This window comes from Terrapene carolina, unplaced genomic scaffold, assembly GCF_002925995.2.
Source record: "Terrapene carolina triunguis isolate 2854851 unplaced genomic scaffold, T_m_triunguis-2.0 Scaffold33911, whole genome shotgun sequence".
In the NCBI taxonomy this organism is placed as follows: Eukaryota; Metazoa; Chordata; order Testudines; family Emydidae; genus Terrapene; species Terrapene triunguis.
Genome location: NW_020698262.1, coordinates 9167956 through 9183961, shown reverse-complemented (window position 1 = coordinate 9183961; position 16006 = coordinate 9167956). Strand labels below are relative to the sequence as shown.

At 44.4% G+C, this 16006-nt stretch overlaps 1 protein-coding gene across 1 annotated transcript in view; it reads right to left on the bottom strand.

Moving 5' to 3' along the window:
* Window positions 1-6292: 6292 nt before the first annotated feature.
* The window catches only part of LOC112108580 (hepatocyte nuclear factor 4-beta-like), a 39204-nt gene continuing 29490 nt past the window's right edge, over window positions 6293-16006 (bottom strand). Inside the window, exons 5-8 of the mRNA XM_026663720.2 lie at window positions 13536-13688; window positions 9744-9980; window positions 8927-9040; window positions 6293-6996 (exon numbers count right to left, since the gene is read on the bottom strand). Coding sequence (XP_026519505.1) covers window positions 6860-6996; window positions 8927-9040; window positions 9744-9980; window positions 13536-13688 — 641 coding nt within the window. The 3' untranslated portion in view covers window positions 6293-6859. The remainder of the gene's footprint in view (window positions 6997-8926; window positions 9041-9743; window positions 9981-13535; window positions 13689-16006) is intronic.

The following is a 16006-nucleotide window of genomic DNA, read 5'->3' as shown; positions in this document are numbered from 1 at the left end:
AGAGTGGTTAGGCACTGGGATTAAAATGTCTAGGGAGGTTGTGGAATCTCCATCATTGGGGATTTTTAAGAGCAGGTTGGACAAACACCTGTTAGGAATGGTCTAGATCAGGGGTGGGCAAACGTTTTGGCCCGAGGGCCACATCTGGGTATGGAAATTGTATGGGGGGCCATGAATGCTCTTGAAACGGGGAGTTGGGATGTGGGAGGGGGTGAGGGCTCCGGCTGGGGGGGTGGGCTCTGGGGTTGGGCCAGAAATAAGTTCAGGGTATGGGAAGGGGCTCCCGGGTTGGGGTGTGTGTGGGGGGGTCTCCGGCTGGGGGTGCAGACGAGGGGTTAGGGGTGCAGGAGGTTGCTCCGGGCTGGGACCGAGGGGTTTGGAGGGGGATCAGGGCTGGGGCAGGGAGTTGGGGCACAGGAGGGGGTCAGAGGTGCAGTCTCCGGGCGGCACTTACCTCAAGCAGCTCCCAGAAACAATGGCATGTCCCCCCTCCATTTCCTATGTAGAGGCGCAGCCAGGCGGCTCTACGCGCTGCCCTATCTGCAGCCCCCTCCCCCCGCAGCTCCCATTGGCCGTGGTTCCCGGCCAATGGGAGCTGCAGGGGTGGCGTCTGCGGGTGGGGCTGTGTGCAGAGCCACCTGGCCGCGCCTCCAAATAAGAGACGGAAAGGGGACATGCCGCAGCTTCTGGGAGCTGTGCGGAGTGGGACAAGCCACCAACCCCGCTCCCCGGCTGGAGCACCGGAGCGGGGCAAGCCCCAGACTCTACTTCGTGACGGGAACTCGAGGGCCGGATTAAAACATCTGAAGGGCCGGATACGGCCCCTGGGCGGTATTTTGCCCACCTCTGGTCTAGATAATACTTAGTCCTGCCTTGAGTGCTAGGGGACTGGACTAGATGACCTCTCAAGGTCCCTTCCAGTTCTATGATCATATGGTTGTGGTAATCTGTATTTCTTGATAAAATGTATTCTTACCTCTTCCTAGCCATGCAATACAATTAAAAATGTAAGGTAAGCGACAGGTGGAGGTCGGGGGGTGCAGGGTGCGTGGATAACTTTAAATAGTGTGGGATACTTAGGGAATAATATTTTGCATTCTTGTAAATTGTAAATCTGAGTATAGATTGCATATTATCTCTTCTCACTTCAAAGTATACTGGGTTGGCAAAGATGTGCACTAATGTCTGTTCACTAGTACTTTGTAACCTGTTTTAAAACCTCTTCTGGGATTCAAAAATCCATTTTTGTTAATGACTTTGCACAAATTGGCATATTGAAATATTGCTCACCTTTGCGTACTTCCTTTCCACCGATCAGGATGGGAAAGTAAGGTACCAAACTGCAACTGACTCAAACAGGCCAAAAATTAACTTGTCCTCTCAGATGTTGCCAATTCATTTGGCTTTTTTTTCCTAAATAGGGGGTGTGGGGTAGATGTATTCTGGATCGGCAGCTGCCTTGGCATATCGTTTCAGACAATAGCTGTAATTCTGCCATTCCCAAGAAGCTGTGTACAATGTGTTCCAGGTGACCATCCCAAACACTAGCATCAGGAGTGGGAGGCTGGCCAGCAAGAAGAAAAGTTTTCTGCCTTATAGAAGGAAAGGATAGAAGAAGAGAATGATGAGCCACTTGAAGAAGGGAAAGAGATGAGGGACCCATTTTGGTGGGCATGGGAGGAACCAAACTGCTCTCTACTGAGAGCACCAATACATCTGGGGTTGGCTCTTTCCATACATGAGACTCTTTGAACTATTCTTTAAACTGCAACCTACCCTTTCCGTTTATATTGAAGACCATATAAGATGGTCTTTAATATAGACTTAATGATAGGGGAGGAATAAAAGATGGAGAGGAGGCAAAAGTTCTTGAGAGTGCAGAGGGGGGGAAATCTTACCTTAAGGTAAGACAAACTACCATTTGATATTTTACCTGTGGCTTCCAGGAGAAGGCTTTAAAACCAGTACCAGTTAATACTGTAACTGTCCCTTTGAAGCATCACAAAACAAGCTTTGAAAATCAAGTAGTGGCTTTTCTTGAACATGAATACTTTGATAATTGGGATATTTCAGTAAACTCTTGAAAACTAGGCACTAAAGAAGACTCATTGCAAGACTTCTGCTTGGCGTACTTTTGTTCAGTTTTCAGATGTCTGCTAAAACGGCTTCTGAGCCTCAACTGAGGCAAAACCTACCTCCTGGTTTGCTAATCGGTAATTAAAACCTTATCCAAACCAATGCAGCCTCTTCCTTTGCACTAGCTGACTCAAGTCTCTGGTTTATTTACAAAGCTGTGAAGGCTCCCATCATTTGATCCTTTCTTCATTCATGGCAGCTTGTATAGAAAACTACCTTAAATGCATTTATATAAACTTGTGCTAACACTTTTTAATTGTATTTTGTAGCACGTTTTAACAATTTCTGATTTTGAGAAGTTCATACACGAGTAGTTAAGCCGTACTGTAGTCACGCTGGTCTATAAAGGTATGTGTATGTCTACAATGCATCTGGGAGCGAGTCTTCCAGCCCGTTTAGACAGGCTTGAGCTAGTACACACAAAATAGCAATGTGGATGTTCTAGCTCAGGCTTTTTCAAGCCTAGGAGGTTGGGTGGACTTGAGAGCCTGAACTTCTGGCTGAGCTGAAATGTCGGCAGTGCTATTTGTAGTGCTCTACCTCAAGCCCTGTTAGCGTGTCTGCCCGAGTCATGTGTCCTCCTTCAGCTGAAATAGAAACTCCATAGCTGGAACTAGCCAATTTATCCTTTGCTGGTTTAATTTAGATCAGGGGTTCTCAAACTTCATTGTACTGCGACCCCCTTCTGACCACAAAAATTACTACATGCCCCCAGGAGGGGGGGACTGAAGCCTAAGTGCCCCACCCCCCAAGCTGTGCTGCCCTGGGTGGGAGGGGCCAAAGCCTGAGGCCCCTCCACCCTGGGTGTGGGGGCCAAAGCCAAATCCCAAGGGGGCCTATAACCTGAAGCCCTCAGGTTTGTCCTCAGGCCCAGGCCCCAGCAAGGCTAACGCCAGCCCCGGTGATCCCATTAAAACAGGGTTGTGACCCACTGTTTGAGAACTGAGTTAGAAGTAATGTGGTCTATTTCATACTCCTTTTCTGAAGTCTTGAACTGTGGCTGAGACTAGTGTCAGTTTGTTCAAAAACATCTTTCCATATCCTAGAGGAAGCTGTCATGTATTCATTTAAATACCTTCTCCATTAGTTTCTCAGTGCTGTCATAATGCTCAACTGTCTTCAGGGCTGATGATTACTTCAGCAGAGAAAAATGTTCTAGAACTGTGCGCACTGAGAATGTTCTTAATACGTTACCTGAATGTGGCTAATTAAGGTAGAAATTAAACACTGTAGATGGAGTCTCTTAATAAGTGAGCACATGAACATATTGATGATCACCTGTTCTGCATTCACATTTTTTCATTCTGTATGTTGCCATGTGCCTCAAGTGGCAATTAAACTTCTTTGCAATGCAAATAGAATATGATGAAAAAGGCTCCTGAAAATGTCTTGGGCTGAAATGTCTATATTCAGGTATAGCTTTCTGGTTATGTTCTGAATTTCTTATAGAAATAGGTACTGCTAGTAGCAGTCCTTTCAACATTTTCCAGCAGTCCCACAGTAGCAAATCAGAGTAACTTGTATTGCAACGGTATTTAGTACCAAAATAACAAAGTGGATGGTCACCACCACACATCACAGTTGCATAGTCTAGTCATTAATATAAGTGAAAACTTACTGTGTACTGAATATTTCAATAGTTTCCCTTGGGTCTATAATATAGTAAGAAGTTGAAGTATACACAAGACTGTACTTTAATATTTTCCACATGCTTTGATCTGTTATGTAAAAGACATATAACTAAAACATGAAAGAAGAGGTAACACCGTGCTTTCTAAGACATCTGTTTCTTTCAGTAAAGCAGTAGACATGCTGTCAAAGTATAGGAAGGTCTCAAAATTCATTCTTGCACCTTTATTTAAAAAAGAAAATCCAGAAATCTGGTACAGCACGTGCTATAACAACTTCCAAAGCATATTTGAATACACCTTAACAAATACATTAGATTTTTTTCTTTTTGAAAGGCCTGTGCTCTTGGTAGGTGGGGGGAAGGGGGTGTGTGGAAAGGCCAAAGAGGGTGTTTCCTTGTGAAAAATCATTCCAACCCTGAGCAGTGTGGGTTTTTTTAACAGATAAGAACACAGTGTTTTTAGTAATGAGATGCTAACAACCAATTTGCAAAGATTTAATGTGATATCTTCTTTAAATGTATTTACAAGATCAAATATCAGTATGTTGCCATAGCAAAATATTTCCCCCCATCCTATTGAGCCATAAAGTGCTAATTACACAATGCTTATAAGCTATAGCGTGGCTTTGTGGCTATGTCCAGTTAAACAGGTTGGCATATGTTACTTGCATGCTTACCAACATCAGTTTGTTTTTCTAACCTTTATATGCTTTGGGTGAAAATCTTTAGAGAAAACATATGCTCAGGAAAATCAGTGCAGAAACTTGAGCAACTTGCTACTAAAATGATTCGCAAAAACAAAGTAAATCAGAATGTGGAGCCTTTCCATCTGAGCTTTGTTTATACCAGGGGTCGGCAACGTTTGGCACGCAGCTTGCCAGGGTAAGCACCCTGGGGGGCCGTGCCAGTTTATTTACCTGCTGATGCGGCAGGTTCGGCCGATCGCGGCCCCCACTCGCTGCGGTTCGCTGTCCCGGGACAATGGGGGCAGCGAGAAGTGGCGCGGGCGAGGGATGTGCTGGCCGCGGCTTCCCGCCACCCCCATTGGCCCGGGACGGCGAACTGCGGCCAGTAGGGGCCGCGATCGGCCGAACCTTCCGCGTCAGCAGGTAAATAAACTGGCCCGGCCCGCCAGGGCGCTTACCCTGGCGAGCCACGTGCCGAACGTTGCCGATCCCTGGTTTATACATTACCATATTAACAATCTTCAAAGAATGGAACTTGCTCACTTGATAGATTTATATTTAGCTACATTTCATTCATTACCAATACATGAGCTTTGTGTACATGGGGGAAGAAAGGGGAATGGAAGTACATAATGCTATGTTTGTACACAATGCATCTTTTATACTGAAAGGTTGGTTGTTGATGCACAAACTAAAATCAAAATATTCTTCTAGCTTATTGGCATCGAAGGCAATTTCACAGAGTGCAAATTTGAGGAACAAAAAGTACATATACTGTTATATTACAAATTGGGTTCATAGCAGAAATTCAACCCTTGAGTAGCCGTCTTTGTGCAACATGGAAAAGACTCACAAATCATTAAAGTGGGGGAACTAGCTGCTGTTGGAAGACAGCAGTATTAATAACAAGTTCATTCTTTTCAACTGTGAGCTTATTCCTATTCCTCCAAAAGCATGTTAAAAGTTCAGTGAACTTTTGTCTATGTAAAAAACCAAAAAAGGGTTGCGGTTAGTGGTCTTTAATGTACTGTTGATCAATGTAGGCAGCCAACTAAGGTGGTGGTTGGCTGCTTTTTAAGAATACTTTTGTTGTATACATTGGTTATTTGAAGAAGTTGGAGCCTGGCTAACTTAGGAATTACACATTAAGTACAGTGAGACCCCATGATGTAAAAGCACAGAATAACATTTTTTACAAAATATATAGTTCAGTGACAGATCCTTGGGAGAGCTGCTTTTTATATATATATATATATATGTATATATGTATATGTATATATGTATATAAGTCTATAATTCAGGGCTGTGAAGTTTTTTTGTTTTGTTTTTAAAGGATGTTTGCATACTGTCTGCTCCATGAAGCTACAGCAAACCTATATCTACATGCTAGGGAAAGGATCTTCATGTTTTAAGACTGTCACTTTTTTCCAGATACGGTATGAAGCCAAGATGTTTGCATGTGCATAGTACAAGCAAATATTTTGGCAAGCCTATTTTGTTGTTTCCTTACACTTATTAGCAGTTGCATTGTTCCCAAGTATTACCTACAATGTCATGATCAGCTCTCCTACCAACACATTAGATTTATAAAAGACCTAAGGGAAGTATCGAAATGCAGTAGCTGGGTTCCAGATGTATAAACAAATACTGCCTCCTGCATAGTACAGCAAGTTTGTTAGAATCAGAGTAAAGAACACTCCTTCCCGGGATGTTTAGCACAGACCAAATATGGGCTTCAGCTATTAAAATATAACAATTCTTGAAATCTGAACAGCCCTAAGCACAGGTTAATCTAAATTGAAGGTCCGTGACTCATAATCCACAGCATTATGTGTTAGTAAATAACAGCATAAAAATCTTGTACAATACCAGGTCTGTGTGGCATAAGGAAGCCATAATCTCCTGTAGGTTATAAAGAGCATCTCTGATCTATGCTTCAGACAGGCTTTCTAGATTTAGCTTGAAGGACACCAGGAGTGATGGGCATGTACTTCAACTTTTAATAGGCAGAGTGAGAAGGTCTGTTTCTATTTGAGGTATAGCATGCTCATTAGCAATCAACAATAGCTATATGAGATACTTATTTATATTCCTGTAGTCAGGGCCCCCCCAGTGCTGTACAAACATGAAGTAAGAAGTCCCTGCTCCAATGAGCTTACAGCCTTGGTGGTTCTAAAATGAACAACAGCTTCAAGTCCGGGCTGCTCCAGTAAAGGGGGTGATGATAGAGAACATTGGTGAGCCACAGTCTAATGACGGTGCCATTTTAATCACTGACAGGAAAGGGTGTCATCATCAGATCTCGTTATAAGCAGGCAATTGCTGGGCATTGCCATGGCAGAAAGCAGGGATGGTTTAACTTTACATAGGGACACTGGGTATTGCTGTTGGCTTCTTTTCCTGTCCCTTATAAAATCTCTTGCTTGGGTACGATGGTCTGAGGCAGTATTTTCACAACGGCCTCTGGCCCTGCGGTTGGGCCTAGTTTGTAGTCTTCGCTTCCTGTGCTGGTAGACGGAGAAGGAAGGGATGTTTCTGGAGATGCTGCAAGGGAGAAAAATAAAAACAAAGAATTAAAACATATTGGGAGACCATGTTTTTAATAGCACGGTACCTGGTTAAAGACACCAAAGTAGAGTCGCAAGAATCAAGATGGTGGGGTAGATGCAAGTTCATGAATAGCACTAAATGTAGTACATAAGCATAGTTTCTTGACTATCTTGAGTTGTCTTTATGAAATAACTGAAGATGTGCTAGCTTTAATACCTTTTTTCATAACAAAATTTCAAATTTTTTTTTATTAGATCATTGTATTTAGGAAATGACTCTTTGGTAGTGGGGACCATGTAAGTTCCTAAGTGTCTGAGCCCCTCAGTCTTTAACACATTTATTCTCACAATACCTCTGCAAGATAGGGAAGTGCTAATAGCCTCATTTTAATAACCTGTTCTTAGTGTTCTTCAGCAACCACTCTCAACACACTGCATAAGGGAGGTAAGTCTCATCATCCCCATTTCACAGATGGGGGAACTGAGGCATCGAGAGACTAAATGAATTGTCCGGGGTGCCACATGCGATCTGAGGAACTGAATCCAGCTCTCGACTCGCAGCAAAACACTTGGGAGGACAGGTGGTACCAAAATGGGGTGGTAGCCTGTTGTGAATGCAGGTAGCCTCTTCCCCCTTTCACTTTATGATCAGGGACTTGGTGGAGGGTGGGTTATTAGGAGTTTCACCAAGCAACGTACTGCATTGCCTTATAAATAGTACTTGGGAAACTGTGTTCCCACTTCAAAGTGCTGATCTCTAATTAGAGCAATGGCTCTCATATTATGCTCTGTGAACCAGTGGTAAGCTGCAGAGTGCTAACTGGTCACATGATGCTGGCTCTCCTTGTTGTGCCTAGCTGTTAAATAGCATCGAAAATTGAGCTAAACCATCTTCCGGACATTATTGCTAATTACTTTTCCAGGCACACATTTGCTGTCGTTGCTACGAGACAGGAAATGTGAGTATGAGCGGAAGAGGTGGTTTGTGGGAATGGGGAGGGCCAGTTGTCCACAGCGTTTCTATTAAGTTGCAGTCCGTGCTATGGAAAAAATGTAAGCGGGACAGAAGTAGGGCCATTTGCCAATTCAGTGAATACCAACCTTAAGCTACCATGAAAGGAATAATAAAATCAGTTGCCTAATAATGGGCTTTCTTAAAAAACCTCAACAAAAGTTTACTGGAAGCTTTAAAGATTCTACACCTAGGAACTGGCCTTTCGCGCAGGATGAATGATATAATTTCTACTTTGCTGACCATTTACTTTGCATGTAATAAAACAGATCGCACTGGCTGCTGTGTGCCCTACTTTCTGAATGTTTACACTTCTACCTTTGTGCATATAAAATAGCGTTGCCCGTGCTTCTGCTTTTTATTGAGAGTCTCATGCTATTTGGTGGCCTTAAAATCCCTGCTCCTGGATTCAGCTTTCATGTATAAAAAGTAAGTTTCTTGTCCTCGTGGTTGTGGAAGAAACCTGGGAAATGTGTAACCTAAAGGTGCAAAAACTAGAAGGCACATAAAAAGGACCTGGAATGTATTTTTAAAATCTCATAATTTGGAGGGATAGGGTGGGGGGTGACTCATGATTTTTGAATGCTTGGGGTGTTGATTGTGAATATTCTCTTAAATTATAAGTGGAATGATGACACTGTCATAATAGGGCATAGTGAGATGTAAGGCCCAGTGCATCTTGGACCTATGTCTAAAGTTCTCCCCTTGCCTTCAGTGGCAGTTTTGCCAGGAAGGATCCTGAGGTTTGGACCCCTCTTTTGTCTTCTGCTGCTGGATCTAACACGACAGGTCCCATTTAGCCCCACAAAGTCTAAGCGTGATGCTTAAATAATCAAACTAAGCTTATAGGCCCAGCAGCTTCCTACCCAATCCCCGCACTATGCCTGCCAATAGCATAAAGATGGACACCTACGGTTTGGAACTGTGTGAATCACAGAACTCATGTTTGTTAAAGCTGCGTGTCCTGGCAGAGGTTCCAGGTCGAGGTTGGAAGGTCCTGATTGGTACTGTACATCAAGAGTGGTTCCTGCATAGGAGCATGGAAAAGAAGTCATTCTCCCCATCGTTATTAAACTAAAAACCAGCAGAAGCATTCCGATGACCCGAGGCATGTCACATATTTGGACAGGGAGTGGAAGAATTGCTTGTAGCGGGATGACCAGGAGAACTACATCCCCAATTTCCTCAGTTCCCTGTGTCCCCTCCTCCTGCTCCCCTCTCTCCTGGGGTACCCCACCATTTCCAACTATGCCACTGTCTGCTTAGTTACCTAAAAGACCTTGATTTTTGCTGCTCCCAGCTCCAGCATTTTGGCTACTCCTCCGTGGCAATGGCTGACCACACTGTTTGCAGGTGCCCCCAGTTCAGCCCTGAATATGATGTTCTCACAAGGTTACAATTTACTTTTTGTATTAATACAAAATGTTGCACCCTTGGAGGTGTGTGTGTGTGTGTGTGGGGGGAGGGGTCAGTTCCATCCATGCGCTAATGAAAAAAGGTCAGATCCTTAGCTAGTATGAATCACCATAGCTCCATCACCTTCAATACAGCTATGCCAATTTATATCAACCTCTGATCTGGCTCCAAAGTCTCTTAAATTTGATCAATCTGAAAAGTTCCTGGGGCATCCCTAAATATGGCATTGGTGCTAGGACTGTTGTTAAGGCCTTTGAAATACTCACGGTTTTCAAGGCATGCAGGTAAGAAAGAGGGTCTCAGTGGGGTCGTACCTCCCAGAAGCATTTCTTGCAGCAAGCTGTCAATCCTCGCCACGCCAAAGAGTTTCATGAATTGGACCTGCTCTATCATTTGCCAGGTGATGCTCTGGAGTGGCGGCAGGAGGAGAAGAATGTCGCTGAACCGCCCTCGAGAGTCGTACTGCCGGTCGTTGATGTAATCCTCCAGGTTGACCTGCACCTGGAATCGCATGTTCTTCACCTTCCCAGGCTCACTCAGGCCTTTACAGTCTGGGAGGTAGAAAGATACAGACAATTTACACCCATCCCCACACACACAAGCTGGAACAGCTCTGTCAATCATCCAGACTCTAGAAGAAAAGATTAAATACACCTCTGTGGCAAGTGACTTTTAAAAAAAAAAAATTTCTCCTTTCGCCTAGAAGTTGGAATGTCTCCAGAGTAACGTGGCAGCTCAATGTTAATCTGTCAATAGTTCACATCCCACAGGGAGCAGAGCAATGTCTAAAGGGAATGGTAGGAAAATAGGAGTTTGGTTCCTGCGGGTAGGATGATTAACAAGCATGGGGGGCGGGTAGCAGAGGCCAGGGGAGGCTAAGCCTCCCCTAACCCAGGCCTATAGCCCCTCCCACACACTGTCCCGCCATCTCTCTCCCCTGAAGATGTCAGGGTGGCCTGGAGCTCAGGGCTCGGGCCCACCAGCAGCCGGCCCACCAGGGGCAGCTCAGGCTGGAGCTGACCAGTAGCCTGGTGCTGGGGCCGGCCTGGGGGTTGGGCTGGCCAGCATGGCTGGAGCAGGCCGGCCAGTGGCTTGGGGTGGCTGGGGCAGGCCAGTCAGGGCGCTTCCGGCTGCAGGAGCAGGGGCTCTGGGCTCCTCCGGCCATGGGGGTTGTGGCCTCAGGTGGAAGGGATGGGGCCAGTGGGCTAGCCTCCCTGAAGGGCGGGGGTTCACCTGCCACCCATGTTAACAAGCAAAGGCAAAGATAGGAAAAACAGGAGCTTAAAATTATTTATGCCCCAAAAGAAGTGGGCGAAGTGCTGAGGACCCAGCCACTGCCATTGAATTTAGTGCATGCTCGGCCTTCCTGAAAACCAGGCCACTTCCTTTGGGGCATAAATATGAATGTAGGGGCCTGTCTTTTATTGTTCAAAATCATGGCCAGGATTTTTAGGTAAAACAAAGGGTGTTCCTTGGGGTGGAGAGGCCTGTGGGGAAATAGATTGTGAAGGTGGAGCCGAGAAACAGCTGTTGTATGAATGCCTCGTGTAACTGTAGAGATTTTCAATAGATTCCCCGTAGATTTTCTAGTTAAATTCAGAATCTTTCCCCCTATCTTCAAAGCACTCCACAGCCTGGGCACAGGAAATCTGAAAGATTGTTTTAAAGCTTCAGGATAAAAACTGCAGTTGACAACTCCCCTCCTTTGGCACAATGGAACTCTCAACGATAAGAATAAAGCTCATCTGTGTGGGGGAGACACAACTTTCTCGGGGGGGCTGGTCTGAGACTGCGGCATGAACTCCCCCAATAACTAAAGACCTTCCCACACCGTACCAATTTCCATTTCTGCTGCAAAGCACATTTCTTTGACCTGCCCTCTTTAACATCAAAACAAAGCAACAACTATATTTATAGTTAAAAAAAAAAAAAAACTAAGACACACCCACTGTACAAGCTTCTCACCTCGGGAGAGGCTGAGAGAACAAACAACGTGTGACAGCTGTGTAGTCACATTTCTTAATGCAATACTGGCAGGTGCTCAGATACTACAGTGATGAGCTCAGTATAAAAACCTATGTAGAACAGTAAAGGGAAATCGGGATCAAAAACTATCTATCCTACGTAGTGAAAATAATCCTGAATGGATTTTGGAGCCATCCAGTGCATGCTTCATGAGAGACCATCCTATCGTCCTAGGGGACTTCAACTGTGCAAATATCTTTGTGGGAATGGCACAGTAACCTGAAAGGGCTAACTGCGGGATCACACAAGAAAAGATAATGCTCAGGGCACCTTAAACCACAGACTGGGTCTGAAATACACTGCCCTGCTGGACTAGGAAAGAGGCTTTGTGTACTGTAACTAATGGAGATGGTACTTCTGGTCTCTGCCTTAGCTTTTGCAGCGTATAAGTCTAGATGTGATATGCAGCGCATTTCTATTATTTTAATTGGATTTTCTCTGTATGTTCCTAACAAATCTTTTCTTACTCCAATCCAGGTGGTTTTAGGCTGTTTGGAAATTTCATACAGACTGTCCCAAAGAATTGAAGCAACTTTCAATGTTTAAGGAGAGGTAGGTAGGGCTGGGTGCCTGCAGTTTAGTCTGTTCAGGACAGTCATGAAGATTATGGACTAAGGAGACCTCTTCCATTAGGTATGTTGCTTCAAGGCTGCAGCCCTCCAGATACACAGGAAACAGCTCAGGGCCATGATGAGAAATGAGTTGAAGACACATACGGTGACAGGTAAGTGCCAATAGAAGAATGTCTCATTTGGCGTTGGCCTAGGTTCAGTTCTCCAGCTGTAAAAGGGGGATAAAAGCACTTCTCTGACTCAGAGGAGTGTTGTGAAGGGCTCAGATAGTACAGTAATGGGGGCCATGTGAGTAAAAGATAGGTGTGGGGGAAGGGACAGAAGGATGGATGGATCGCACTCAGCAAGGGGTTATAGTAAAAACACAACTGTTCAAGACCATGTGAGCTAGGAAAGCAGCAGGTCTCTAAAAGTTCTACTGCAGGCCATGCCTTTGATGTGCACTCCTCTCTTCTTGTATGCGAGGTGGCCCCATCCTATCCCCTTCATTCATGGTTTGCTCTTTGTATTATTCCCCCTGTTGAGTCTAGCCCAGCGTTCAGCAACTTTTGGTCAAACAACTCAACTCTAATAAGTGATAAGACACCAAACGAGTGTTATTTTTTAGAGCCCCGCCCATTTGTAATGCTCTCACAAACCCTGGAATGTGTCTTCATTTGTCTCCCTTGGAGCCTACTCCAAAGCCACTGAAAGACTCCCATTCGTTCTGATGGGCTTCAGATCAGGCCCTAATTTCCCGGTCTCTTTTCCCCAAATCTTTTCTTTATTCTGTCACTTTGTACTCTGAGCGTGAGACGTTGCAGCATCCTTCCTGATGTTGACAGAAACTGCAGGCAATCAACACTTCTCATGGCCTAACCATTTGTGCATTTTATGCTCCCTCCCAGCCCCGATTTAATCCCCATTCTGTTGCTTGGTTAATTCACAGAAAAATTAAATATAGGTATGCATGTCCTCATTTTCTATTGATATACATCACTAAGTGAGGCCAAACTCTGGAAGCAGCTCAGTTCCTGCAGGTTCTGTAAGGTTTTGCATGTCTCTCGGGCTGGAGCTAATGCTCTGCAAATAATAGAGATGTCTGCAGGAAAAGACCAGTTTTAGCTTGCCTGCTAATGCACTGCTAAGCATTACTCCTTTACAGCTGAGAGCCAACTGAAAAGCATAACTGCAGCCTGGGAGCTGTCATTAGTAGCCAAGATAGAATACAGATTCTGGGATTCCTAATCCTTGACCTAATGACAAATCCCATCATTTCTGCTTTAATACTTACAAACCTTGCAATTAGGCTTCTTAGGAGAGATGAGGGAATGGAGCACCACAAAATGGAGGAGGATCAACAATACTAGCATTTTTAAGAAATGCCATAAATGATCCATTTTTTTTCTCCCCAGACCGGACCCCTCACTCCACCCATTTATGTGCCATTTTATTTCTATCAAGATTCTTCTTTTGGAATTCCACGATCTGCCACTGATGATAGTGGTTTGGTAAATCTGAGACACTTACCTGGGTCAAAAAATATGATTGCTTTGAGGCACGCATACTCATTGTCATCAACCTGGATGTCACGTAAGGGCTTTACCAACTCATCCAGGATTCGAATGGCTACGCGAGCAATTTCCAGTTCTGGGCAGTGCATTGGAATGATGAAATCATTTCCTGAGGAGATGAAAAGACATCAGTATCAGCCATTTACACCAGTTCTTTGGACATGGTGCATTACAAAATCACCCATTTCTTCAGACACCGACAGCCATATTTGCAGAATGCAGCACATGATTATGGATAATCTTGCCTGTTTTTAGATGATAGATATTTCCTTGTAATTTAAGATGCTGTTTTCTTCTATCTAATCTAAATTTGTTCTAATCTCTCTTTAGTATTTCTAAGGGACCTATCACCTTAATTTCTAGGCATCAGTGTCTAAGGGGATGTCTACATCACAAAGTGACAGGGTGATGGTAGCATGGTATGCATACCTGTGTCAGCTGTAATTTAGCTAGCACAGGTAACAATAGCAGTGTAGACGTGGTGGCACATGTTAGCAAGCAAAGTACTTATCCAGGGACCTCAGGGGGCTTGGATTCTGGTTGCTAGCCTGTGCTGAAACTGGTGCCACCACGTCTACACAGCTATTGTTACTCATGCTAGCTAGATTAAAGCTGACATGGGTATGCCTACCCACGCTGCAATCACACCTTCCCTTTGCAGTGTGGACAGAGCCAAAATGCTGAGTAGAACAGTGAGCATTCACTATGCATTAGCAGAGGTAACATTTACATGCTGTCTCTAACTAAAGCATCATTTTAATTTTCTGACTATTCCAGCTCCAGCACAAATACATTGAACCAAAACTCAAGGCCTCCAAGACCCATGTATGAGTCTCCCCACCTGGTCTGGAGATAAGGAGTGATCTCTTGTCTCTGCGGTATTTCTCCCCTTGCTTTTTCCTTGAGCCAGTACCAAGCTAATCCATGAGTCTGGGGATCTATGCAGTGGGAGTTCTATGGGGCCGAGAGGATGCATCTCTCCACTGGCTCTGTGGCATTTCCCTGGCAGGACAGCACAGCCCTGGGTAGTAACGATCCTCCTTAAAGAGGGCTCCTATGGAAACTACTGACTGTGGAAGTCCTATCAGAGCGGCTCTCTTGGAGCACCAATGCTGTTAGGCAGCATAGGGTAGCTGGGCTCCTGCTGATCCTTCAGTATCTGTGCAGATCCTGGTAATACCTGGGGTCTGGGAACCAGCCTCATGACCTGTTTGTTCCCCCCTCAATGGACCATGGGGAAGAAAGCACCTCACAGAGAATCTCATGGAGATTTTCTCACCCTTAGTCCTATGGGTTTTTCCTTGGGATGCAAAGATAAGGCCCTGAATTTAAGGGGTGACAATTACAGTCTTTAAGTACCTACTTGGGGAACAAATATTTAATAATGGGCTCTTCAATCTATCAGAGAAAGGTATATCAGGATCCAATGGCTGGAAGTTGAAGTTAGACAAATTCAGACTGAAAATAAGGCATACATTTTGAACAGTGACAGTAATTAATCATTGGAACAATTTACCAAGGATCATAGTGGATTCTCCATCACTGACAATTTTTAAATCAAGATTGGATGTGTTTCTAAAAGCTCTGCTTTAGGAATTATTTTGGGGAAGTTCTATGGCCTGTGTTATACAGGAGGTCAGACTAGATGATCACAATGGTCCCTTCTGGCTATGGAATCTATAATAATATATGGAGATACACCTATCTCATAGAACTGGAAGGGACCTTGAAAGGTCATTGAATCCAGCCCCCTGCCTTCACTAGGCAGGACTAAGTACTGATTTTGCCCCAGGTTCCTAAGTGGCCCCCTCAAGGATTGAACTCACAACCCTGAGTTTAGCAGGCTAATGCTCAAACCACTGAGCTATCCCTCCGCCTTGTGGCAAATGTGGAACAATAATTTATTGTACAAGTCATTTAGATACTCAGAGACATAAACCTAACAGAGAGCAAAGCATGCAGGTTTCTTCCTCCAAACTCATTGTAAGTCTGCCCTCCAGTGTTCCAAAGCTGGGTTGCCACAAGGCTTATTGTGCCTAAATTTAAACCTGGAGGGAAGCAAAATCGAGTAGCTTTATATCGACATTCTAGCAGTGCTATAGAAGCAGAGGGGTGGAAGGTGCATGTTTGCATGTAATTTGGTGTCATTCTGTAACTGAAGTTATCATGTCAGTGGGCCACAGTTTAGTTTGTATTTATTTATTTTTCTTAGTCATAACAAAAAAATTTCATCCTAGCAGCCTAAATTATCAATACAGTTTGTTGGCTAAAATACAATGATGATCTTGCCTATTTATATATTGTCTGACATCCAGAAAGTTCCCCAAACTCTTTGGTTTACAAACAGATGTACAAGCTCTATGGAGAGAGGACTTTATCCACCATGGCAGTGCGGCCACCTCTGGAGAAAAGTAGCAACAATTTAAC